The following is a 25,224-nucleotide window of genomic DNA, read 5'->3' as shown; positions in this document are numbered from 1 at the left end:
TCTCTGTCAGTGTCTGTCTCTCTGTCTGATAGTGAGGGGTGGGGGGAGAAGGGGGAGGGAGGTAGAGGAGGGGAGAGGAGGGAGGAGGGAGAAGAGGGGGAGGGAGGGAGAGGAGGGAGGAGGGAGAAGAGGGGGAGGGAGGGAGAGGAAAGGGGAGGGAGGGGGGAGGGAGGGAGGGGCGTAGGGAGGGAGAGGAGAGGGGGAGAGGAGCAGGGGAGAGGGAGGGAGGGGGAGAGGAGGGGGGAGAGGAGGGTGGAGGGGGGGGGGAAGGGGGAAGGGTAAACGGGACGGGGGGGGGCGAGCCTGAATGGGAGGGAGGCCCAAGTCCCGATTTTCTCCTGGGGAGCCCATTCAGCCAGAGCTAGGGCTGGCGTGCTTCGGGCCCCTCCCACGCAGCCTCGGGGGCGAGGAGCTACTGCACATGCGCGCACACTCTAGCACGCATATGCAGAGGTCCTTGCACTGTTTACTGCGCCGGAACCTGGCTCTGCCCACGACCCCTTGTGCTGCGCCACGCCGAGCACGAAAACGTTCTGAGGAGCTTGCAGAATCACAAGGTAAGTTTTCGGCGCCCTTCTTATTCCAGAAAGTTGGCGCACCTTATGGAGGTGCACCTATTTTACAGAGGGCGGAAACTTGGGCCTATTGTTACTACAACATCAAAGTTTATTTTTAATATCCAAGAAAATACAGGTACTTGTAAAACATATTTAGACAAGAGCAAATAACATTTTTCATAAATAAATGCATTCCATAGATTGCTTACACAGGTATATCTAAAATATTTTTTAATGTACACCATGTTTTAAACTTTCTATAATACCCCCTCTTCTAGTTTTACTTTTACTGGGAGGAGCAGGGCTTTCTGTGTGTCCTGTCAATCACTCCATTCAGCACTGGTATAATCATGCTAGTGTAATTCTATTCAATTGTATATTGTAATTGTAATGACAGCTCTAACTGCAACTCCACTTACAGAAAGCCAGAACTCACTAATCAGATCACATGAGCTAGTTTTAGGAATCAATGGTGCATTCACACTGCTCTTTTGGCATTGGTGACGTGCCCTCTTGAGCACGGACAAGTTACCAAAAGTGCAATATAAAATGTGGAAAGGCATCCAGTCTCACATCAGAAGAGGTGCATCAACTGCATTATAAAGCAACCTTTACTTTAATGCATGCTAACAGGCCATTGCAATGTTATTTTAACAATCAGAAATAGCTGACTGAAAAGAGCTGCTGAAACAGTCATTAAAAATATCACTAACAGGTAACTGTAGTTCAACATGCATGTGTGGATAGTAAACAGTCAAAACATGATTTCCTACTGTGAATATGGAAGCAGCATGAAAATGACAGTGAAGCTGATCGATCAAAACAGATGCTCTTGGGACAAATAAATGTTTTGAATGCAAATGTATTCATTCGAGATGGTCTGATCATTACTTTTTAATCAGTGTTACTGATGGCGTTGAAAGAAGGGGTGAAACTTAGTCAGACACACAACAATGCAGGAAAAAAATATTGAAAAGAGCTCTCAAAATTATTATGGCTTAGACTACATCAAAGATATGTGGCGAGACTTATTAAAATGTGCATGAAGATTCATCACAATCAGACAGAGGTGCTTCAGAAATTCATAAGAACATAAGAACCTAAGAAATAGGAACAGGAGTAGGCCATACGGCCCCTTGAGCCTGCTCCACCATTTAATACGATCATGGACTCAGCTGCACTTCCCTGCCTGCTCCCCATAACCCCTTATTCCCTTATCGGTTAAGAAACTCATAATCAAGACTTCGCTGATTGCTCAGAGAAATAGATGGTTGCAAAACTGTAGTCCTACTTGTGCATCTGTAAAGCATGCACTCCCATGTTCCGCCACCAGGGAGCGCATCCCCTGAAGTCCCAAGGGATCCCAGCATCCCTTGGGAGCACTGTATATAAGCCGGCCCCGAAGGCCTGTTCCTCACTCTGGAGATAAAGACTGAGATCACTGTTACTTTAACCTCCCTGTGTGCAGTCTCATCTGTGTTAGGAACACAATACTACTGTTGGTTAAGTTCCCCTTTCGCAGTTGCTATAGTTTTCCAGTGTTCACTTTTAGTGAGGGACAGCAACATATGTGCAAACCTCTGATCAGCAGATTGAACGGAGCCAAATAATTAATAAAACTATTGAACGTTAAATACAGTGGATGCTGTCATCTTAAATAAAAATACTAAAATTAATAAAAGTATTTCCCTAGCAAAGGGCCCCGATCGCGGGCCTGAACAGAAATTGGTGGTAGTGACCATTGCTGGTATGTTGATGAAATTGAGGCTGTGTGAGGATTATGGCCTGTTTAATAACAAAGTTAATTAAGTTAACTGAATTGTTCAGATTGTACAATTTGAATTTCCCTGAGAAATGCTAAGATTTTGGATGAGGTAACAGAGAGGGTTGATGAGAGCAATGCGGTTAACGTGGTGATTGATAAAGTGTAAATCTTTTCTGCACCCTCTCTAAGGCCTTCACATTCTTCCGAAAGTGCGGTGCTCAGAATTGGACACACTATTCCAGTTGAGGCCAAACCAGTGTTTTATAAAGGTTCATCACAATATCCATGCGTTGCCTCTATTTATGAAGCCCAGGATCCCATATACTTTTTAACCGTTTTCTTAACCTACCCTGCCACCTTCAACGATTGGTGCACATATATCCACAGTCGTCCAGCTGGGTGAGACTGCACGTGCCTGGTTCCATTCTTATCTATCTAATCGTAGCCAGAGAATCACCTGCATTGACTTGCCAGCAAAGTTGAAGCCCTTGGAATGAAAGGAACAATGGCAGCATGGATACAAGATTAGCTAAGTGACAGGAAACAGAGAGTAGTGGTGAATGGTTTTTTTTCGGACTAGAGGAAGGCATACATTGGTGTTCCCCAGAGATCGGTACTAGGATCACTGCTTTTCTTGATCTATATTAACGACTTCGGCTTGGGTGTACAAGGCACAATTTCAAAATTTGCAGATGACACAAAACTTGGAAGTATAAGTGAACAGTGAGGAGGATAGTGATAGACTTCAAGAGGACACAGACAGGCTGGTGAAATGGCGGACAACGTAGCAGATGAAATTCAACGTACAAAAGTGCAAAGTGATACATTTTGGTAGGAAGAATGAGGAGAGGCAATATTAACTAAAGGGTACAATTCTAAAGGGGGTCGATGAACAGGGTGGTTTGGCCTCAATTGGAGTATTGTGTCCAATTCTGAGCACCGCACTTTAGAAAGAATATGAAGGCCTCAGAGACCGAGCAGAAAAGATTTACAAGAATGGTTCCAGGGATGAGGGACTTCAGTTGCGTGGATAGACTGGAGAAGATGGCGTTGTTCTTTTTAGAGCAGAGAAGGTTGAGAGAAGATGTGATAGGTGTTCAAAATCATGAGGGGTCTAGACAGAATAGATAGAAACTACTAGGCTTGCTAGGGCAAGCCATCTGAAGTGATCTAACAAGCCACTCATCTGTATTTCAAAAAAGCCCTCCTGAAGGCCGACTAGAGATGGGCAATAAATGCCAACCTTGCTAGTGATGTCCACACTTCGGAAATGAATTCAAAAAGTGTCAATTAGTTCTAACTTATTGGGCCCAAGTTTCCGATACCTGCTAGAACGGCGCACCCCCGAGAGGCCCGCCTAATTTGTGGAATGAAAAGCGCGCCAAAAACTTACCTTGCGATTCTCCGAGTGCAGCTTACCTGTTTAGCAGTCAGCGCGACGCAGCACAACAGCAGGGGGGGGCGGAGCTACAGCCCTGGGCCAAAAAGAGTGCCAGCAGCTGCGCGCGTGCGCAGTGGAGTCTGCGCGCGTGCGCAATAGCTCCTGGCCTCCAGATTCTGTGTGCGTGTGCTGCAGGCTGTATGGAAGGGGCCCGAAGCACGCAGCCCCTAGCCCTGGCCGACTGGGCTCCTGGAGTAAGCAGAGTGCCGATTTCCAACCTGCAGCACCAGCCCTTAGCCCTGGCCGGGCTCCCGGTGCTCCCGAACAGGTAGGTGAGGTAGGAACTTTTTATTTTATATTTATTGATATATTGAATGATTTTTTTTATTGATGATGGTTCTTTATTTTTAAAAGTGAAGTGTTTAATGCTTTGGAAAATCCCCGAACTTCCTTCTAACTTCCCTTCCCCCCCATCTCTGGCTACCTGCGCCTAATTCTAAAGTGTACGCAAGGTTTTTCTGAGCGTACAAAAGTCGACACTTACTCTGTTTTAAGTTAGTTTGGAGTTATTTTTTGGTGCCTAAACTTGCAAAACAGGCGTAAATGGCTGGGAAAGCCCCCTTTTGAACAAAAAACTGAACTAAAACGAAACTAAACTAACTCACTAGAAGTGGAGCAAACTAAATGCCGAGAATTGCGATTTCTAAGATACTCCAAACTAAACTCCAAAGAAATAGGAGCAACTCCACCCGAAACTTGGACCCATTGTAGCACAGAGGTTAGGCCATATCTCCTTGTACAAGAGATAATAAAGGCATTAGAAACAGTTTGGAGGAGAGCCACGAGATTAATACCTAGTTTAAAAACACTTAGCTATCAGGGTGGGCTCAGGGTCATTTTACACTCGAAAAACATAAACGTCAGGGAGAATTAATTGAAGTATTTAAAATGATGAAATGACCATACTGTGTACATGTGGACAGATTATTTGAATTAGAAAAGTTAGGAAGAACAAGGGGACATATATATAAATTATGCATAGAACAAAGTTAGATGTCAGGAGTTTTTCTTTTGTGTGGAGGGTCAGTGACTTTTGGAATAGGTTACTGGCTCATCAGTGGCTGCAGTTTCACTGACATTGTTTGAAAGGGAGCTGGGGAAGTTCCTGGAGGATAGAGCTGTGTAAAAAGGTAGATGGGTGATGTACCTCATCGTCACTAATATCTTCTGCAACTCATTTTTGATTGGGGTTCAGAGAGGAGATTCCCTGAATTGGTGTTGTTTATTTTTACCTGTTTTTTGCCTCTCCCAGGACATTACATGGCTGCTGGTGGGTGCAGAATACTGGGGGCATATTGCTCAGTCACAATGTGGCTGAATGGGACAGACTCAATGGGCCAACTAGTCTTTTTCTGTCTGACTTGTTGTATGTTAGTACAGGTTGAACCTCTTTTATCCGGCACCCTTGGGACCTGGCCTGTGCCGGATAAGCGAATTTTCCGGATGACACAAGGTCAGCATTTTGGGCCCAGCTTTGGTTGGCCCGGAGGCGGCAGGGAGAGGAGGAGCTGCGGCAAGAGGCTGGGCAACTTCTACAGCTCCTTCGTGTCGCCCGACTACCTCTGCCCGCAGCGCGCCGCGGCACAACTGGACTGCACCTGGGTGGTGGACACGCAGGACAGCCGGCGCAGCATGCTACAGCTCAGCCTGCAGCTAGGCTACAGCGATAGGGTGCGTGTGTACGACGGGGCGGCCCAGAAGCGCGGCAAGCTACCGCAGACCATCTCCTTCCGCAACAACCAGCGCCCCGTCACCCTCGAGTCTTCCAGGGGTCAGATCGCCGTCTCCGATCACACCAAGCCCGGCAGCACCCGTCACGGCTTCAACGCCTCCCGCTTCAATGCTGGGGATGTTGGCCTGGGCGAGAACACTGACGTCGGTGCATCTATCCTCTAGTGGAATTGCAGGATCTTGCGGAGGCAGCATTGGTGGTACTGCGCCCCGCAGGAGCGGCAACGACAGGGGCTGCTTCGCCGACATGCAGCGCTGCGATGGGTGGTGGCACTGCCTGTATGGCAGAGACAAGGAGAGCTGCGCGGCCTGCCAGAAGGACGAGTACCTGTGCGGGGGCCACCAGCGGCATGTGCTATCCGCTGGCAGACCGCCGCAACAACCAGAAGAAGTACCCCGACGGCTCCGACGGGAAGAACTGCTTCTCCTGCCAGTCGGGGAACTTCCACTGTGGCACCAAGATCTGCATCTTCGAGTAGTGGCGGTGTGACGGCAGGAGGATTGCCAGGACGAAGCTTGGCCTGAAATGCGGCCATCCTCAGGACACAGCACACTGACCCAGCCTCACAGGGAGCACCAGAGGCAGCGGGAGAGGAGGAGTGGCCAGTCCCAGCATACAGCAGGGGTCGCGACCCCCCCGCCGGGAATTATGCTGGACAAGGGAGGTAGCCGGATAAAAGAGTGCTGGATTTGAGAGGTTCAACCTGTATAGCAGTGGCATTTTCAGGAGCTAGGCTGGCGATGTAAAAAAAGAAGAAAAGAACGAACTTGCATTTATACAATGCCTTTCACAACCTCCCAAAGCGCTTTACAGCTGCTTTTAAAATGTAGTTACTGTTGTAATGTAGAAAGCATAGCAGCCAATTTGCACACAACAATGTCCCACAAATAATAATGTGACCACAACCAGATGTTGGAATCATTCTGTTTTAAATCAGAGCTTTTAAAAGTAAACATATATTTATTTTGGTGAATTTTGTGCTCATCAGGGAAATGCTGCTGGATAGAACACGTGTTCACTTCTACTCACTCGTCATCAACATCAAACATTCTCAAGTGAGGTATAGCACACCCTGACCTGACTCTGTCCCCCAAATATTCCTTCATCCCAAGTGCAGTGTTCACAACCGAACATGTGCAAATCTTTCCTTTCCCACACCAGGCATCCCTATGGTATTCTGACAGACTGCCAGCTTGTGTCAAAAATAACAATTTTGTGCAGTGGATCGAAAACCTGGTTGGCACTGAGCCTCAGACTGCACAATTCCACAGATGGCAGAGACCCTCAGACTCTAGTCCTCGAGTAATTGGAACTTCTTAAACTATTTGATTGTCAGCACTGTGTGTATTATATTCAGGTCAATGCATAATCCAAAACAAGGAAACAAAATGGAAATATACTAAAACAATGTGAATAAGTTAACAATACTTCTCTCTCAGAAAAGCCAACACATTTTGCTTGTTTAGCACTGTGGGTGATAAAATTCTATTTAACACAATGTAGTTGGTCTTCAATTTGGTGTAAGCCTTCGTTGAAGTTTCCAAATGCATAATTACTCTGGACATTAACAATGAATGATGGAAAGACTTGGATTTCTATAGTGTCTTTCATGACCACCGGACATCGCAAAGCTCTTTACAGCCAATTAAGTACTTTTGGAGTGTAGTCGCTGTTGTAATGTCAAATTTATCTGATGATTAACCCCATGTATGCGGTATAATCTTTTAGGTATAATTGTGTTCTACCGTCACTTTCAGAAAAGATAAAATTGGATCTTTACCATAGAAAACTCAATTCCTCAGAAGTGCAACACAAGATGGCATGTTACTGTACCTGTTGTCTGTAGAGTGTAGTGTAACTCCATGTGCTGCACACAGGCCAGGGAGCTGTGGCACTGGTCTGTTTCGAAGATCAGATGCCTTCACAGGACATGAAGCAATCTGCTCTGAACTGCCCAGCATTCCATCATAGAGAACGTTCAGTTTCATTTCACCTTGAAATTGAAAGGGGGGCGAGTCTGGTGACGTGCTGGTTAAACTTTTCATTTCCACAGACGAGGACTGTTCATTTGTAAAGGAAAAATATGAGGAATCAACAGAACCAGAAGGCAACGGTATCCGATCTCCAGTGAATTTGAGTGGTGGGGTACCCTGATGAACCCGTGGTGGAAGTGGTGGTCTGCTATCCACATTATCTTGTGGTTCACATGAATTGAAACAGGCATCATCAGGCTCAAATACATCTGTTTTCAGGTTTTTACCAACTGGAAATTTCTGCTGTATTTCAATCCGCTGCATTTGGGGAGATGGAATTTTGTTTTTTGAGTTAGATCCATCAATGTTTACGGGATCTGTATGGTGAGAAGTTAAACCACCCTGAACAAAGATAGTTCTCAGCTTTGACACAGGTGTACTTCTTTCAGCTTCTGTTTTAGGTGGGCTATGTAAAGTAAAGCCTAAATTTTCACTCTCCGATTCAGTGTCTTCAGTCACTAATTTATCAGGACCTTTAGATATCATCGACTCATCTACTTCTGGAAACACACAGCACAAATGTTTAAGTATTCTTTTACGATGTCCCGTTGGAGCAATCCCAATCTGAACAAGAATCTCATTGTTCAATAGTTTACAGTCCTCGACAGTGCAGTAGCCAGATTCTTTGAAATGGTCAGTGTACTGCTCCAGATGGATGCTGATCAACCAGTCTGCGATATCACCACTAGCCTCACTGGATGACAGCATTATGGCAATTTCGGTCTTTTTACAATCTCCACGATTTACACTTCACATCCTAATTTTAAAAACAAACTTGATGCCTTCATTGGATTTCTTAACTTATGTGAAGATCATCAGATGTGGTACTTCATACAGTCAGAAGTGATCTTTCTTTCTCCTCGTGATGTCATAGGCAAACAGCATCATTTTGCTAAACAAAGCTAAAATAGAAATATAATTGGGTAAGTATGATTACCGAGTTAGAAACATTAGAGTAGGCCATTCAGCCAATTGAGCCTGCTCCACCATTTTGTTAGCCACGGCAGCTCATTTTTTAATCCCAATTCCCCACCTTTTCTTCATATTCCTTAATATCCGTAGTCCCAAGTATCCATGTTAATTTTAAACATTTCACTTGAGTCTGCCTCTACGGCCTTCTGAGACAGTACATTCCACATTCTCACTGCTCTTGTGTGAAAATATTTTTTCAGGATTTGTGATTAACTGTCTGAAGGTCAAATTCTAAGATTATGCTGTCTTCTGATAGATTTTCCCACTACAGAGGAAAGCCATTCTATATCCATCCTGTCAATTCCATTCATTATTTTAAACTTCAAAGATAGACTTTAAATAAATAAAATAGAAGTAATATAATTTTTGTGCATTAAAAATTACAGCTGGATCAAGTGAACATAATGCGGTTCTGAAATTGCCTGGTAATCTTGGCAAATAAAATTCTATACTGACCTGTGAAAACTTGTTCTGCAATATCATCATCATCATAGGCAGTCCCTCAAGTCGAGGATGACTTGCTTTCACGTCAAAAAGTTCACAGGTGTTTCAATGATGGACCTAAAATTCTAGATCCAAACTAAAGCCCAAGTTTCCACATGATTTGCGCCTGATTTTTTAGGAGCAACTGGTGGAGAACGGACTATTTTAGAAATCGCAATTCTCCACATTTTTTTTTCTGCAGTTCTAGTCAGGTAGAACAGTTTCACTTTGGAACAGAATTTTTTCTTCAAAAGGGGGCGTGTCCGGCCACTGACGCCTGATTTCAAAGTTTCCACAGTGAAAACGTACTCCAAACTTAGAATGGAGCAAGTGAAGATTTTTGTAGAACTGAAAAAACCTGTTCTACACATTAAAAAATCAGGCGCAGATTACAAATTAGGCGTCCAGAACGAGGTGTGGGGGGGGGGGGGAAAGTCATTAAATTCTATAATAAATCCTTATTTATACTTATACAAATATTATACAAATAAATCCAACCTGAATAAAAATTTATAAGCAAAGAAAAGATCTTCCTACCTGTATGAAAGTGCTTCAGCCACGGAGAATTGAGGCAGCCGTTCGTTCCTGCGGTGGGGGGGGGGGGGGGGGAGGAGGAGGAAGCCGTTCGTTCCCGCGGGGGGGGGGGGGGGGAAGGAGGCAGCCATTCGTTCCCGCAGGGGGGGGGGGGGAGGAGGAAGCCGTTCGTTCCCGCGGGGGGGGGGGAAGGAGGCAGCCATTCGTTCCCGCGGGGGGGGGGGGGGGAGGAGGAAGCCGTTCCCGATGGCGGGCGCGGGGGGGGAGGAGGGAAACGGCTGCCTCAACTTTCTGAGGCTTCCTGCAGCCTTCTCACTGCTGCAAGAAGCCTCAGTGCTGATGTGCTGATGGCAATGTGCTTTTATTAAAAAATGTTCAAAAATTAAACAGCTACAAACAACTACAAAAATGGCCGAGTGCCAATGTTTCCTTCACACTGCGCGTGCGCGAACGCTCCAACGCGCACGCGCAGGGTTGCCGGCAGGAAAAAAACTAATTTAAATGGTACCCGCCCCCTCCCACTTACAAAATCGGCGCGAGTGGTAGGCTCCGCCCCCCTGGGCGCCGCGCCAAGCAGACATGGAGCTGCAGGGCGTTCCAGAATCGCGCGTTTTTTTTCCGGCGCCGTTTTCGGTGCGAAAAACGGGCGCCCAGCTCGGAGGGGCACCCGTTTTTTATCGTGTGGAAACTTGGGCCCATAATCTTGAAGAGTGGAAGGTGCCTGTGCTTGGATTTTTTTAACGTGTGGTGACCGTTGCACACCAGCCACCACACGGGCTTGACAGAGCTAGGTCTTGGTCCAGTAGCAAGGATTAACCAAGACGACTGGAGACCAACTCTGCTGCACGGACCTAGTGTGCACACATATCGCAGTGTGGGCTGGCCAGTGCTGCCCCTGGGCCCTCACCTCTTCTGGGCCCTGAACTCACGCCTCCCCTGGGTTCCGATCATGTCCCTCTCCCCACTCCTTCGCCCCGACCTCGCTGCTCCTGCTGTACCTGCCCTCGCTCCAAATCACCGACCGGGACCTTGATGACGTCACTCTTCACTGCCATTGCTCTCCTGCTCCAGCACGTGTTGCTCCTTGGAGTGGTATGCCACCACGCTGCTCCTTCCGCTCCCCGGCCTGCTCCGATGGTGCTCGCAGGCCAGGGGCTGCTCAGCCTGCTGGGCTAGGCCGCCACGCTGAACCTTCCGCTCCCCGGCCTGCTCCAATGGTGCTCGCAGGCCAGGGGCCGCTCAGCCTGCTGGGCTAGGCCGCCACGCTGAACCTTCCACTCCCCGGTCTGCAATATATTATCTAATTAGATCGCAGTGTCGGAAACACAAAATGAAATTGAAACGCTTTTTTTTGTAAAATCCTGCATTTAAAATGTTTTATTCATTTTATGGTTAAATAATCCATCCTGCAATGTTCCTCCCACCAAAGAAAATTGTAACATGCCAGAATTTCAGCTGGGATCCACTCAGTACCTGTTTGATTGACCATGGGGCACAACTGGTGCACTGATTTACTACTACTTTAATGCCAATAAACCCTAGAAGTTCCTTACTAGTGGTACTACCCTCCTTATTCAACACCCAGCAACTATTGTTTACTCACCCAGCTATAAGTGCATATTATTTTCTAAGAACCTGTTACTTTTTTTAATTTTAGAAATATTTTTAACCACTTCTCCAATGTTTTGTTTTTAAAAATAATATTCACGGCGAAACAGGAAACATGATGTTTTTTCGGTTCCACTTTTCATTGAATCTCCAGTGATGTTTTGTGCTATACGAGCTGTAACCTGTTCCTCTAAGTTGCGGAATTTCAGGCCCTGAAGGAACTAATGAGCAAAGAAAGCAGTAGAACAAGGGAAAAAACCAAGGGTAGCTCTGGCAATTTTTTCAGTTTTATGCAAAACAGGTTTCTAAAAAGTCTGAGTATTTTTGCATTAAAAAGTTATATTTGTAAATATTTTGATGGTGACCAACCAATTGAAATAATGATCTATTTAGCATTGTTTTCATTTGTGATTAATAAACATAGTTAGGTAGAATATGAATAAATGACTACCCAATACAAAGCTCAAATGGTCATCCACTGGAAACAAAAAGCCGTATAATGAACGGTTTAACAGTGCTCATCTACCCTCTCCTCATTTCCCCCTCCCCAAAATACTAGGAACCAACATCTAAATTAGAGCAATAGTTGTACTAATAACATAATTAGTCTTCCTTTTACAGTAATTGTCATCACAGTAGACAATAAAATAAGCCTGGTTTTATCCAACAGGGATGTATTCAGAAACTTAGAGCTCATCTGGTTTATCCATCCATCACTAGAACTGGCTGGATTACATCAAGGACTGTCAGGCCTCATTCTCCTCTACCAAACCCGCTCACTACTCCAGGATCATCCAAGGAAGCAGAGATCACCCCCAGCTTTTTTTCTCCACTATCAGCTGTCTCCTTAAACCCCTCTCCCTAGCCCTCTTTACCCTCACCTCCAGCAAGTGTGAGAAGCGCATATATTTCTTTGTTACTAAGATTAAAATCATCTGTTCAACTGCTTCTGCCACATTCCCTCTTTCCACTTGTCCACCAATCAAATCTCTCCCGAAGCTCCAACTGTTCAAGCCCTGAACAGGCATCTTACTCTAGTTTCTCTCCCATCTTCCCTCATACCCTTTCCGAGTTAATTTTATCCTCCAAGATTCTCGACCCAATTGTCGCTAAATTGCTGAACACCCAACTTCCCTTTGTGGTTCCCATGGTAGCTGATATTTTAAAAGGTTTCCTCTCCTCAGGTACTATCCCTTTCCCTTTCAAACCTGTCATCATCAGCCCCTTTTCAAAAAATCCCACCTCGACCCCTCTCTCCTTGCAAACTACTGTCCCATCTCCAATCTCCCTTTCCTCTCAAAAGTCCTTGAATGTTGTCATCTCCTGAATGCGATGCGTGCCCATCTTTCCTGTAACTCTGTATTTGAATCCCTCCAGTCAGGTTTCCACCTCTGTCAGAGTACTGAAACAGCTCAAATCAAAGTTACAAATTATACCTTCTGTGACGATGACTGTGGTGTACAATCTCGCGTCATCCACCTTGACCTCTCTACAGCCTTTGACACGGTTGTTCACACTATCCTCCTCTAATGTTTCTCCTCCATTGTCTAGTTGATTGGGACTGCACTCGCCTGGTTCCATTCTTAGCTATCTAGTCATAGCCAGAGAATCTCCTGAAAAAGTTTCCCTTCCCGCTCCTGCAACATTACACTTAAAGCTTCCTCAAGGATCTAGCCTTGGCTCCTTCCTCATTCTCAACTACATGCTGCATCTTGGCAAAACATCCGAAGACAGGAGCCAGGTTCCATATATACTCTAATAACACTTTACTCTACTTCTCCAGCATTTCTCTTGACACCCCTCTACTGCTTCTGTATTGTCAGACTACTTGTCCGACATCTAGTCCTGAATGAGCCACAATTTCCTCCAATTAAAAAACAAGACCAAAGGCATCACCTTAGGCCCCCTCCTCAAACTCTGCATCATTGCCACGGATTCCATCCACCCTGCCACTATTGCCGCCCTTTTCACAACCATGGGATCTTGCTGCCTTGGCATCCTATTTGACTTCTTATTGAACTTCTGGCCCCCATAACCTCTCCATCATGAAAACTGTTTACTTCCACCTCTGTAGCACTGCCCATCTCTGCCCCTGCCTCAGTCCAGTAGCTGGAATCCTCATCTATGCCTTGTTACTTCCAGACTCGACTACTTCAATGCTCTCTTGGTTAGAATCACATTTTCCATCCTCCATAAACGTCAGCTCATCCAAATGTCTGTAGCCTGCATCCTAGCCGGCACCAAATCTTGCTCACCCATTACAATTGAGCTCTCTGACTTACATTGGCTTCCAGTCCCCCAAAGCCTCAGAATTAAAATTCTCATAATTAAGTCCATGGCCTTGCCTCTCCCTATCTCTGTAACCTCCTACAGCCTTACAACCCTCAAGAGAACTCTGTGTTCATCCAACTCTGGCCTCTTGTGTATCCTCCACAGACTCCACTCCACCATTGGTAGCTGTGCCTTCAGCCATCTAGGCTTTACATTCTGGCATTCCCTCGCTAAACCTCTCCGCCTCTCTACCACCCTCTCCTCTTTTAAGATCCTCCTTAAACCCACCTCTTTGATCAAGCTTTAGTCAATCCTCTTAATATTCCAACCTTTAGATTTGCATCCATTTGTGTCCAGTTGCACTTTGGTGAAGCACCCTGGGATGTTTGTTCTATGTTAAAAGGTGCTATATAAATGCAAGTTGTTGGTGCTGGTGGGAGTATTTCATTAAGGTGCTCTTTAAATGGTCAGAATATAGGTTCAGAATTTATAAACAGTATTCTATATTTATTCAATGCTACTGTGTAACACTCACTTTACCACAGCCAGAATTAATTTCAACGTCAATAACTATTTTACCATACTCATGATCCCAACACACATTATATAGTATCTGCACCATCAGCAGATCTCAACAATGTCTGATGAAGTTTGCGGTAAAGGAAATTCTATTTTTATTCACTTCCTGTTCAATGTTTTTTCTTTGCAATAAGCTGCTTTCTAGTGGTTTTAAATTCACAAAATATGATATGCCTAAATATTACTGCACTTCAAATACTAAACTTTTTTATGTTCCCCCCAATATTCTCATTCTCTCTCTCAAAGGCACTGACTATTGCTGGGGTACGGTTCCACAGTCTCGAGCAGTATTCGAGTAACTCTCAGAAATGGCCATGTGTGAAGTTCAAAATAAACTAGCATGAGTCACAATATGTACAAGGATGATATGTTCATACTAGCAGTGGAATGCATGCTGGATTCATTCCTATCATATGCTGGGCGTGCTCACACTTCACAAGAGCGCGAGATGGTCACAGTCTAACAAATTAACATCTTAATCCGAACAAAGTAATCATCATCATCATCATACACGGGACATGACTACGGTCAGTGGCCAAATTCACAAGCAGTGTCGCACAGGGACAGTCTGACAATGTGACTTAGAAACATATAGAAACATAGAAAATAGGTGCAGGAGTAGGCCATTCGGCCCTTCTAGCCTGCACCGCCATTCAATGAGTTCATGGCTGAACTTGCAACTTCAGTACCCCATTCCTGCTTTCTTGCCATACCCCTTGATCCCCTTAGTAGTAAGAACTACATCTAACTCCTTTTTGAATATATTTAGTGAATTGGCCTCAACAACTTTCTGTGGTAGAGAATTCCACAGGTTCACCACTCTCTGGGTGAAGAAGTTTCTCCTCATCTCGGTCCTAAATGGCTTACCCCTTATCCTTAGACTGTGACCCCTGGTTCTGGACTTCCCCAACATTGGGAACATTCTTCCTGCATCTAACCTGTCTAAACCCATCAGAATTTTAAACGTTTCTATGAGGTCCCCTCTCATTCTTCTGAACTCCAGTGAATCAAAGCCCAGTTGATCCAGTCTTTCTTGATAGGTCAGTCCCGCCATCCCGGGAATCAGTCTGGTGAACCTTCGCTGTACTCCCTCAATAACAAGAATGTCCTTCCTCAGGTTAGGAGACCAAAACTGTACACAATACTCCAGGTGTGGCCTCACCAAGGCCCTGTACAACTGTAGCAACACCTCCCTGCCCCTGTACTCAAATCCCCTCGCTATGAAGGCCAACATGCCATTTGCTTTCTTAACCGCATGCTGTACTTGCATGCCAACCTTCAATGACTGATGTACCATGACACCCAGGTCTCGTTGCACCTCCCCTTTTCCTAAACTGTCACCATTCAGATAATAGTCTGTCTCTCTGTTTTTACCACCAAAGTGGACAACATCACATTTATCCACATTATACTTCATCTGCCATGCATTTGCCCACTGACCTAACCTATCCAAGTCACTCTGCAGCCTCATAGCATCCTCCTCGCAGCTCACACTGCCACCTAACTTAGTGTCATCCGCAAATTTGGAGATACTACATTTAATCCCCTCGTCTAAATCATTAATATACAGTGTAAACAGCTGGGGCCCCAGCACAGAACCTTGCGGTACCCTACTAGTCACCGCCTGCCATTCTGAAAAGTATCCATTTACTCCTACTCTTTGCTTCCTGTCTGACAACCATTTCTCAATCCATGTCAGCACACTACCCCCAATCCCATGTGCTTTAACTTTGCACATTAATCTCTTGTGTGGAACCTTGTCGAAAGCCTTCTGAAAGTCCAAATATACCACATCAAATGGTTCTCCCTTGTCCACCCTGCTGGAAACATCCTCAAAAAATTCCAGAAGATTTGTCAAGCATGATTTCCCTTTCACAAATCCATGCTGACTTGGACCTATCATGTCACCTCTTTCCAAATGCGCTGCTATGACATCCTTAATAATTGATTCCATCATCTTACCCACTACCGATGTCAGGCTGGCCGGTCTATAATTCCCTGTTTTCTCTCTCCCTCCTTTTTTAAAAAGTGGGATTACATTGGCTACCCTCCACTCGATAGGAACTGATCCAGAGTCAATGGAAAGTTGGAAAATGACTGTCAATGCATCCGCTATTTCCAAGGCCACCTCCTTAATTACTCTGGGATGCAGTCCATCAGGCCCTGGAGATTTATCGGCCTTCAATCCCATCAATTTCCCCAACACAATTTCCCGACTAATAAGGATTTCCCTCAGTTCCTCCTCCTTACTAGACCCTCTGACCCATCTTATATCCTCTGCATACATATTGAATGTGGACAAGGCACAATAATTGTTCTGTTGCTTAAAATTATATTTGTGATTTCTTTTTTAAATTAAAAGTGCTTCCGTGCCAGGCCCACCTGTTTGGAATGGAAAAAAAAGGGAAGGAATGGACAAAGTTTTGTCCCAACCCTCAGATGTCTCTGCACGGTTTTGTGTCAAGCCAGCAAGCAGAGTGGCAAGTTAGTGTATAATACTAGACACTAAACATAACCACACATAACTGCAGATTACCACATTCCATTGTTTTCTTTTTTAAAAAGTGATCTACTTTGACATTGCAATGATTAATAAAGACCGTGGCCTGAATTTTCCCGGTGCTGAGCTTGCGGGCATGGGGGGGTGGGTCGGCAGTTAAAATAGCGGAAATTGCCAGTTCATCGGAAACCTGTCGTTATCCCACCGACTTCCACATTTAACTCGGGCACGTTTCCCATGGAGTCATGAACCCACTTGGGGAAGGTGGACGACCTTATTAAAGAACTTAACTACTTGTTGAGAGACCCTTAAGAGGCTGATTAACATCAGATTTTGGCTTTAACTTGTTGCGCACGGGATTCACACAGTTCGGGAACCTCGCCTGTGAAGGGGAGGAGGAAGCTCAGAGGCCATTGTGCAAGTCTATTAAGTGACAGCTGGAAAAAACACATAAATACTCCCACATTACACCTGCTTCTCCGCCTAACAGAAAGGCTCTTGCTGACACCATTTTAGCTGTCAGCAGTTTGTCGGTCATTTCTGCAACCTCAGAAGCCGCTCTCACCACATTGCTAGTCACTCTCACTGCATTGAGGGATTGTGACTCTATTCTCCACTTTACCTGCCATCTATTAGATCAGCATGGGTGTCACTTATGTTGTCTCACCTAAGACCTCAGAATCGGACCAAGATGAGCCCCAGCACCAACACCACCAGCCACACCAGCAGCAGCAGCCACAACACCACCAGCCACACCAGCAGCAGCAGCCACAACACCACCAGCCACACCAGCAGCAGCAGCCACAACACCACCAGCCACACCAGCAGCAGCAGCACCAACACCACCAGCCACACCAGCAGCAGCAGCCACAACACCACCAGCCACACCAGCAGCAGCAGCCACAACACCACCAGTAGCAGCAACCGCACCAGCAGCTTTTTCTTGAACAACCCGATGTTCCACAGGAGAGAGGGGTTCAGCATAGGTATGCACCACGCTGGAGGCGATACCCCCAACCCAGGTTACACAGGCAGAAGGTGAGCTTCCTGGACATGACTGAGGCTCAGGCTGGTGCGCCAGGTTGTTGCAGAGATTTGTAGCTTGCTGGAACAAGATCGGCTGACCAGAGGTACTGGTGGACACATTTACCAGTGGCTGTCAAAGTCAGCCCCGCCCTCAAAATCTTCGACTCTGGCTCCTTCCAGGGATCTGCAGCAAATATTTGCAGGATCTCGCAGTCGGCCGCCCACAGATACATCACCCAGGTGACCGATGTCATGTTTCACAAGTCAGCCACTTATGTAAACTTTGCCACTAATGAAAACAGCATTGCTGAGCAGACGCTTGGCTTTGCAGCTCTGGCTGGCTTCTCACAGGTCCAGGGCATCATCGACTGCACACATGTGGCCATCAAGGCAACCATACAGCACCCAGGAGTGTTTGTAAACTATAAGGACTTCCATCCCTCAATGTGCAGCTCGACTGCAACCATAAAAAGATCATCATGCATGTGCCAGATTCCCAGGGAGCTGTCGTGACTCTTTCGTCCTGCGTCAGGCCACCCTCCCTCAGCTCTTCACATCTCCAAACACATTTATCGGCTGGCTGCTTGGAGACAAGGGCTATCCACTGAAGACTTGGCTCATGACACCCTTGAGGAGGCCAAGTACTTAGCCCCAGGAACATTACAATGACAGCCACATGTCCACCAGATGTGTTATAGAGCAAGCAATAGGTATGCTGATGATGCGCTTCAGATGCCTTGACAGATCTGGAGGAGCCTTTCAGTACGCACCAGCCAGGGTCTCCAGAATCATTGTCGTTTGCTGTGCACTGCACAACATAGTGCAGCGGCGAGGATTGGAGTTGCAGGAGCAAGGCGTAGAGCGCTCGGCCTCTTCGGAGGAGGAGGAACCTGAGGAAGAGATGACGCCAGCAGCAATGCACATTGCTGCTTGGGAGGCCCAGGATGGCCTCATAATGGCCATATTTACTGAGCTTGCACCAGCACACCCATATGGCTCCCAGAAGAAGTCTTACAATGACCAAGTCATTCCCTTCACCCAAACCCGTGTAGCTTTGAGGTTAATTAATGTCTCACCAGTCACTCCAAGACATAAGGCTATGTCCCAGGTAGCAGGCAAAATAGACAAGACAGGAAAGTTGTGCAAAGAAATAAATTTGTTGGCGTTATAAATATAACAAACTTAACATTAACATTGTTTCACACACCCATGTGCATATGAGATTGTGTCTTTTTTCTTTTCCACATGCTTCTACGAGGTGCAACCTCTGTGGCTTCAGCAGCTGTCGAGGCAGGCTGCTCAATTCCCTGCCTTGACACTTTTGACAGATGTCCTCTGGGCTTTGGAGCCTGTGAGGGTGCTGTGAAAGACTGCACCTCCTGCTGCAGAGCCAAGGCAGCATGTGGGGCTTTGACTAAGGGGGAGGCAACAGGGGAGAAGTGGGAACACTTTGAGAAGAACCCCCACTTCCATGTCCCCTCTCACCTTCATCCCTCTCATAGGCCACCAGCACTTCCCTGCTAGCAAGGAGCTAGAGAGCACCTTGCCACACATCAGTGGGGCGATGAACACCCAAGTCTACGTTGCTATCCCTTCCAGAGATGAGTTCAGTGAGAGTCTGCAATATGTTGTTCACAGCAAGCACGTTCTCATTTGACTGGCACATTTTCTGCTCCATCCTTTCCATGCAACAGCACATCATCACCATCTCCTGCAACATGGTGGTGCTCATGTTGGAGGTAGAGTCCTCAATTCTCGGCAGATTTGCAGACATCGCAGCTGCAAAACATGCCAGAGCCTCCTGCAATTGTTGCAGTCCCTCCACGGTCACCCTCTTTCTCGATGGCCCCCAAGGCTCAGCGTCTGCATGCAGCTCAGCAGAGCTTGGAGCATCCTGTCCCCTCCGGCGAGGAGTCCGCACTGCTGTCCCGATCAACACTATCTGCTCTTGCTCACTGGTGAAGTGTGAGACATCAGGTGACAACTCTACTCTATAACGCACAGGAGGTGTGTGCATCTGTGCTGGTGCTGAGTGAGCTTGGGTCTGCTTTTTTTTTTATTCGTTCATGGGATGTGACATTAATGCCCATCCCTAATTGCCTTGAGAAGGTAATGGTGAACCTCCTTCTTGAACTGCTGCAGCATGTGTGATGAAGGTACTACCACAGTGCTGTGAGGGAGGGAGTTCCAGGATTTTGAAGTAACAACAATATATTTCCAAGTCAGGATGGTTCTTACTTGGAGGGAAACTTGCAGGTGATGGTGCTCCCGAGCGCCTGCTGCCCTTGTCCTTCTAGGTGGTAACGGTCGCAGGTTTGAGAGGTGCTGCCGAAGAAGCCTTAGCGAGTTGCAGCAGTGCAGCTAATACATGGTACACACTGCAACCATGTTATGCTCGTGGTGGAGGGAGTGAATGTTGAAGATGGTGAATGAGGTGCCAATCAAGCGGGCTGCTTTGTACTGGATGGTGTCGAGCTTCTGGAGTGTTGTTGGAGCTGCACTCATCCAGGCAAGTGGAGAGTATTCCATCACACTCCTGACGTGTGCCTTGTAGATGGTGGAAAGGCTTTGGGGAGTCAGGAGGTGAGACACTTGGCACAGAAAACCCAGCCTCTGTCCCGCTCTTGTTGCCATAGTATTTACGTGGCTGGTCCAGTTAAGTTTCTCGTCAATGGTTACCCCAGGATGCTGATGCTGGGGGATTCGACAATGGTAATGCCGTTGAATGTCAAGTGGAAGTGGTTAGTCTCTCGCTTGCTGGAGACAGTCATTGCCTGGCACTGGTGAGGCACGAATGTAACTTGCCAATTATCAGCCCAAGCCTGAAGGTCGTCCAGGTCTTGTTGCATGTGACATGGACTGCTTCATTTTCTGAGGAGTTGCAAATGGAACTGAACACAGTGCAATCATCAGCAAACATCCTCACTTCTGACCTTAATTTGGAGGGAAGGTTATTGATGGAGCAACTGAAGATAGTTGGGCCTTGGACACTGCCCTGAGGAACAAGGGCAGCGCGAGTCCCGGGTCGGAGAGGCCTATAAAGGCTCATCGGAGGAGGAGTTCGGGCAGTTGGGCAGCGCGAGTCTCGGGTCGGAGAGGCGGAGCTTGTACAGCTGCAGCAGGGAGGCAAAATAGAAGTAGAGAGAAATCAAAAGGTGACGTCACAGCCAAGGTGGTAAGTGATTGGCTGGTGATTGATAAGTAGTTTTTCTTTGTCTTTCTTTTATTAGTAAGTAACCGTTAGCATTGTTGTTGACAATTTAAGAGTTAAGTCATGGCAGGAGAGCTCGGACAAGCGTTATGCTCCTCCTGTACTATGTGGGAAGTCAGGGACGCTTCCGGTGTCGCTGACGGCTACATGTGCGGGAAGTGTATCCGCCTCCAGTTCTTGACAGACCGCATTGCGGAACTGGAACTGCAGGTGGATTCACTCTGGAGCATGCACGATGCTGAGAATGACACGAATAGCACATTTAGCGAGTTGGTCTTACTGCAGGTAAAGGGTCCACAGCCAGATAGGGAATGGAAGACCAAGAGGAAGAGCAGTGCAAGGAAGGTAGTGCAGGGGTCCCCTGCGGTCATCCACCTGCAAAACAGACACATCGCTTTGGGTACTGTTGAGGGGGATGACTCATCAGGGGAGATCAGCAGCAGGCAAGTTCATATCACCGTGGCTGGCTCTGCTGCACAGGAGGGCAGGAAAAAGATTGGGAGAGCGATAGTGAAAGGGTATTCAATTGTAAGGGGAATAAATAGGCGTTCCTGCGGCAGCAACCGAGACTCCAGGATGGTATGTTGCCTCCCTGGTGCAAGGGTCAAGGATGTCTCGGAGCGGGTGCAGGACATTCTGAACAGGGAGGGTGAACAGCCAGTTGTCGTGATGCATATAGGTACCAACGACATAGGTAAAAAACGGCATGAGGTACTACGAGATGAATTTAGGGAGCAAGGAGTTAAATTAAAAAGTAGGACCTCAAAAGTAGTAATCTCAGGATTGCTACCAGTGCCACGTGCTAGTCAGGGTAGGAATCGCAGGATAGCTCAGATGAATACGTGGCTTGAGGAGTGGTGCAGAAGGGAGGGATTCAAATTCCTGGGACATTGGAACCGGTTCTGGGAGAGGTGGGACCAGTACAAACCAGATGGTCTGCACCTGGGCAGGATCGGAACCAATGTCCTAGGGGGAGTGTTTGGTACTGCTGTTGGGGAGGAGTTAAACTAATATGGCAGGGGGATGGGAACCTATGCAGGGAGACAGACAGAAATAGAAGACGGGCAGAAGCAAAAGATAGAAAGGAGAATAGTAAAAGTGCAGGGCAGAGAAACCCAAGGCAAAAAGCAAAAATGGCCACATTACATCAAGATTCAAAAGGGGCAATGTGTGTTAAAAAGACAAGCCTAAAGGCTCTGTGCCTCAATGCGAGGACTATTCGGAATAAGGTGGATGAATTAACTGCGCAGATAGCAGTTAATGGATACGATGTGATTGACATCACGGAGACATGGCTCCAGGGTGACCAAGGCTGGGTTCGCAACATCCAAGAGTATTCAGCATTTAGGAAGGATAGACAGAAAGTAAAAGGAGGTGGGATGGCGTTGCTGGTTAAAGAGGAAATCAATGCAATAGTAAGGAAGGACATTGGCCTGGATGATGTGGAATCAGTATGGGTGGAGCTGCAGAATTCCAAAGGGCAGAAAACGCTAGTGGGAGTTGTGTATAGACCACCAAATAGTAGTAGTGAGGTTGGGGACAGCATCAAACAAGAAATAAGGGATATGTGCAATAAAGGTACAGCAGTAATCATGGGCGACTTTAATCTACATGTTGATTGGGCTAACCTAACTGGTAGCAATGCAGTGGAGGAGGATTTCCTGGAGTGTATTAGGGATGGTTTTCTGGACCAATATGTCGAGGAATCAACCAGGGAACTGGCCATTCTGGACTGGGTGATGTATAATGAGAAGGGACTAATTGCCAATCTTGTTGTGCGAGGCCCCTTGGGGAAAAGTGACCATAATATGGTAGAAATCCTTATTAAGATGGAGAGTGACAAAAGTTAATTCAGAGACTAGGGTCCTGAACTTAAGGAAAGGTAACTTCGACGGTATGAGGCGTGAATTGGCTAGAATAGACTGGCAGAGGATACTTAAAGGGTTGATGGTGGATAAGCAATGGCAAACATTTAAAGATCACATGGATGAACTTCAGCAATTGTATATCCCTGTCTGGAGTAAAAATAAAACTGGGAAGGTGGCTCAACCATGGCTATCAAGGGAAATTAAGGATAGTGTTAAAACCAAGGAAGAGGCATATAAATTAGCTAGAAAAAGCAACAAACCTGAGGACTGGGAGAAATTTAGAATTCAACAGAGGAGGACTAAGGGTTTAATTAAGAGAGGGAAAATAGAGTACGAGAGGAAGCTTGCAGGGAACATAAAAACTGACTACAAAAGCTTCTATAAATATGTGAAGAGAAAGAGATTAGTAAAGACAAACGTAGGTCCCTTGCAGTCAGATTGAGGTGAATTTATAATGGGGAACAAAGAAATGGCAGACCAATTGAACCAATACTTCAGTTCTGTCTTCACAAAGGAAGATACAAATAACCTTCCGAATGTACTCGGGGACAGTGGGTCTAGTGAGAACGAGGAACTGAAAGATATCCTTATTAGGCGGGAAATTGTGTTCAGGAAATTGATGGGATTAAAGGCCGATAAATTCCCGGGGCCTGATAGTCTGCATCCCAGGAAGTGGCCCTAGAAATAGTGGAAGCATTGGTGATAATTTTCCTACAGTCTATCGACTCTGGATCAGTTCCTATAGACTGGAGGGTAGCGAATGTAACACCACTTTTTAAAAAAAGGAGAGAGGAAATGGGTAATTATAGACCAGTTAGCCTGGTATCAGTAGTGGGGAAAATGTTGGAATCAATCATTAAGGATGAAATAGCAGCGCATTTGGAAAGCAGTGACAGGATCGGACCAAGTCAGCATGGATTTATGAAAGGGAAATCATGCTTGACAAATCTTCTGGAATTTTTTGAGGATGTAACTAGCAGAGTGGACAAGGGAGAACCAATGGATGTGGTGTATTTGGACTTTCAAAAGGCTTTTGACAAGGTCCTGCACAAGAGATTGGTGTGCAAAATCAAAGCACATGGTATTGGGGGTAATGTACTGGCGTGGATCGAGAACTGGTTGGCAGACAGGAAGCAGAGAGTCGGGATAAACGGGTCCTTTTTAGAATGGCAGGCAGTGACTAGTGGGATGCCACAGGGCTCAGTGCTGGGACCCCAGCTCTTTACAATATACATTAACGATTTGGATGAAGGAATAGAGTGTAATACCTCCAAGTTTGCGGATGACACTAAACTGGGTGGAGGTGTGAGCTGTGAGGAGGACGTTAAGAGGCTGCAGGGTGACTTGGACAGGTTAGGTGAGTGGGCAAATGCATGGCAGATGCAGTATAATGTAGATAAATGTGAGGTTATCCATTCTGAGGGCAAAAACACGAAGGCAGAATATTATCTGAATGGCGACAGATTAGGAAAAGGAGGTGCAACGAGACCTGGGTGTCATGGTTCATCAGTCACTGAAAGTGGGCACGCAGGTATAGCAGGCGGTAAAGAAGGCAAATGGTATGTTGGCCTTCATAGCTAGGGGATTTGAATATAGGAGCAGGGAGGTCTTACTGCAGTTGTACAGGGCCTTAGTGAGGCCTCACCTGGAATATTGTGTTCAGTTTTGATCTCCTAGTCTGAGGAAGGACGTTTTTGCTATTGAGGGAGTGCAGCGAAGGTTCACCAGACTGATTCCAGGGATGGCTGGTCTGTGATATGAGAGACTAGATCAACTGGGCCTTTATACACTGGCGTTTAGAAGGATGAGAGGGGATCTCATAGAAACATATAAGATTCTGACGGGACTGGACAGGTAAGATGCGGGAAGAATGTTCCCGAATCTGGGGAAGTCCAGAACCAGGGGACATAGTCTTAGGATAAGGGGTAGGCCATTTAGGACTGAGATGAGGAGAAACTTCTTCACTCAGAGAGTTGTTAACCTGTTGAATTCCCTGCCACAGAGAGTTGTTGATGCCAGTTCATTGGATATATTTAAGAGGAAGTTAGATATGGCCCTTACGGTTGGGGGGATCAAGGGGTATGGAAAGAAAGCGGGAGGCGGGGTGGTGAGGGAGTGATCAGCCATGATCTTGTTGAATGGCGGTGCAGGCTCGAAGGGCCGAATGGCCTCCTCCTGCACTTATTTTCTATGTTTCTATGTTTCTATGTATGACTCCAGCCAGTTTTCCCCCTGAATCCCATTGACCTCAATTTTACTAGGGCTCCTTGATGCCACACTCGGTCAAATGCTGACTTGATGTCAAGGGCAGTCATGCTCATCTCACCTCTGGAATTCAGATATTTTATCTATGTTTGGACCTAGGCTGTAATGAGGTCTCGAGCTGAGTGGTCCTGGCAGAACCTAAACTGAGCATTGGAGAGACGTGCCACTTGATAGCACTGTCGACGACATCTCCCATCTCTTGCTGTTGATTGAGAGTGGACGGATAGGACAGTAATTGTCCGGATTGCATTTGTCCTGCTTTTTGTGGACAGGATCTACCTAGGCAGTTTTCCACATTGTCAGATAGATGCCAGTTTTGTAGCTGTACTGGAACAGCTTGGCTAGAGGTGCGGCTAGTTCTGGAGCACAAGTCTTCAGC

At 46.4% G+C, this 25,224-nt stretch overlaps 1 protein-coding gene across 2 annotated transcripts in view; it reads right to left on the bottom strand.

Annotated features, from left to right (window-relative positions):
- The window catches only part of arap2 (ArfGAP with RhoGAP domain, ankyrin repeat and PH domain 2), a 598,549-nt gene that overhangs the window by 518,412 nt on the left and 54,913 nt on the right, over positions 1–25,224 (bottom strand). The window contains exons 1-2 of one of the 2 annotated variants that reach the window (XM_070870553.1): positions 8,562–8,635; positions 7,329–8,430 (exon numbers count right to left, since the gene is read on the bottom strand). In XM_070870553.1, coding sequence (XP_070726654.1) covers positions 7,329–8,236 — 908 coding nt within the window. In that variant the 5' untranslated portion in view covers positions 8,237–8,430; positions 8,562–8,635. Of the gene's footprint in view, positions 1–7,328; positions 8,431–8,561; positions 8,636–25,224 lie in introns of those variants that run through there. The other variant, XM_070870551.1, reaches the window with a different exon arrangement.

The sequence above is a fragment of the Pristiophorus japonicus genome, chromosome 2, assembly GCF_044704955.1.
Source record: "Pristiophorus japonicus isolate sPriJap1 chromosome 2, sPriJap1.hap1, whole genome shotgun sequence".
Classification (NCBI taxonomy): Eukaryota; Metazoa; Chordata; class Chondrichthyes; family Pristiophoridae; genus Pristiophorus; species Pristiophorus japonicus.
Note: the sequence above shows the minus strand (reverse complement) of the source record. Positions and strands in the feature narration are given on the sequence as shown.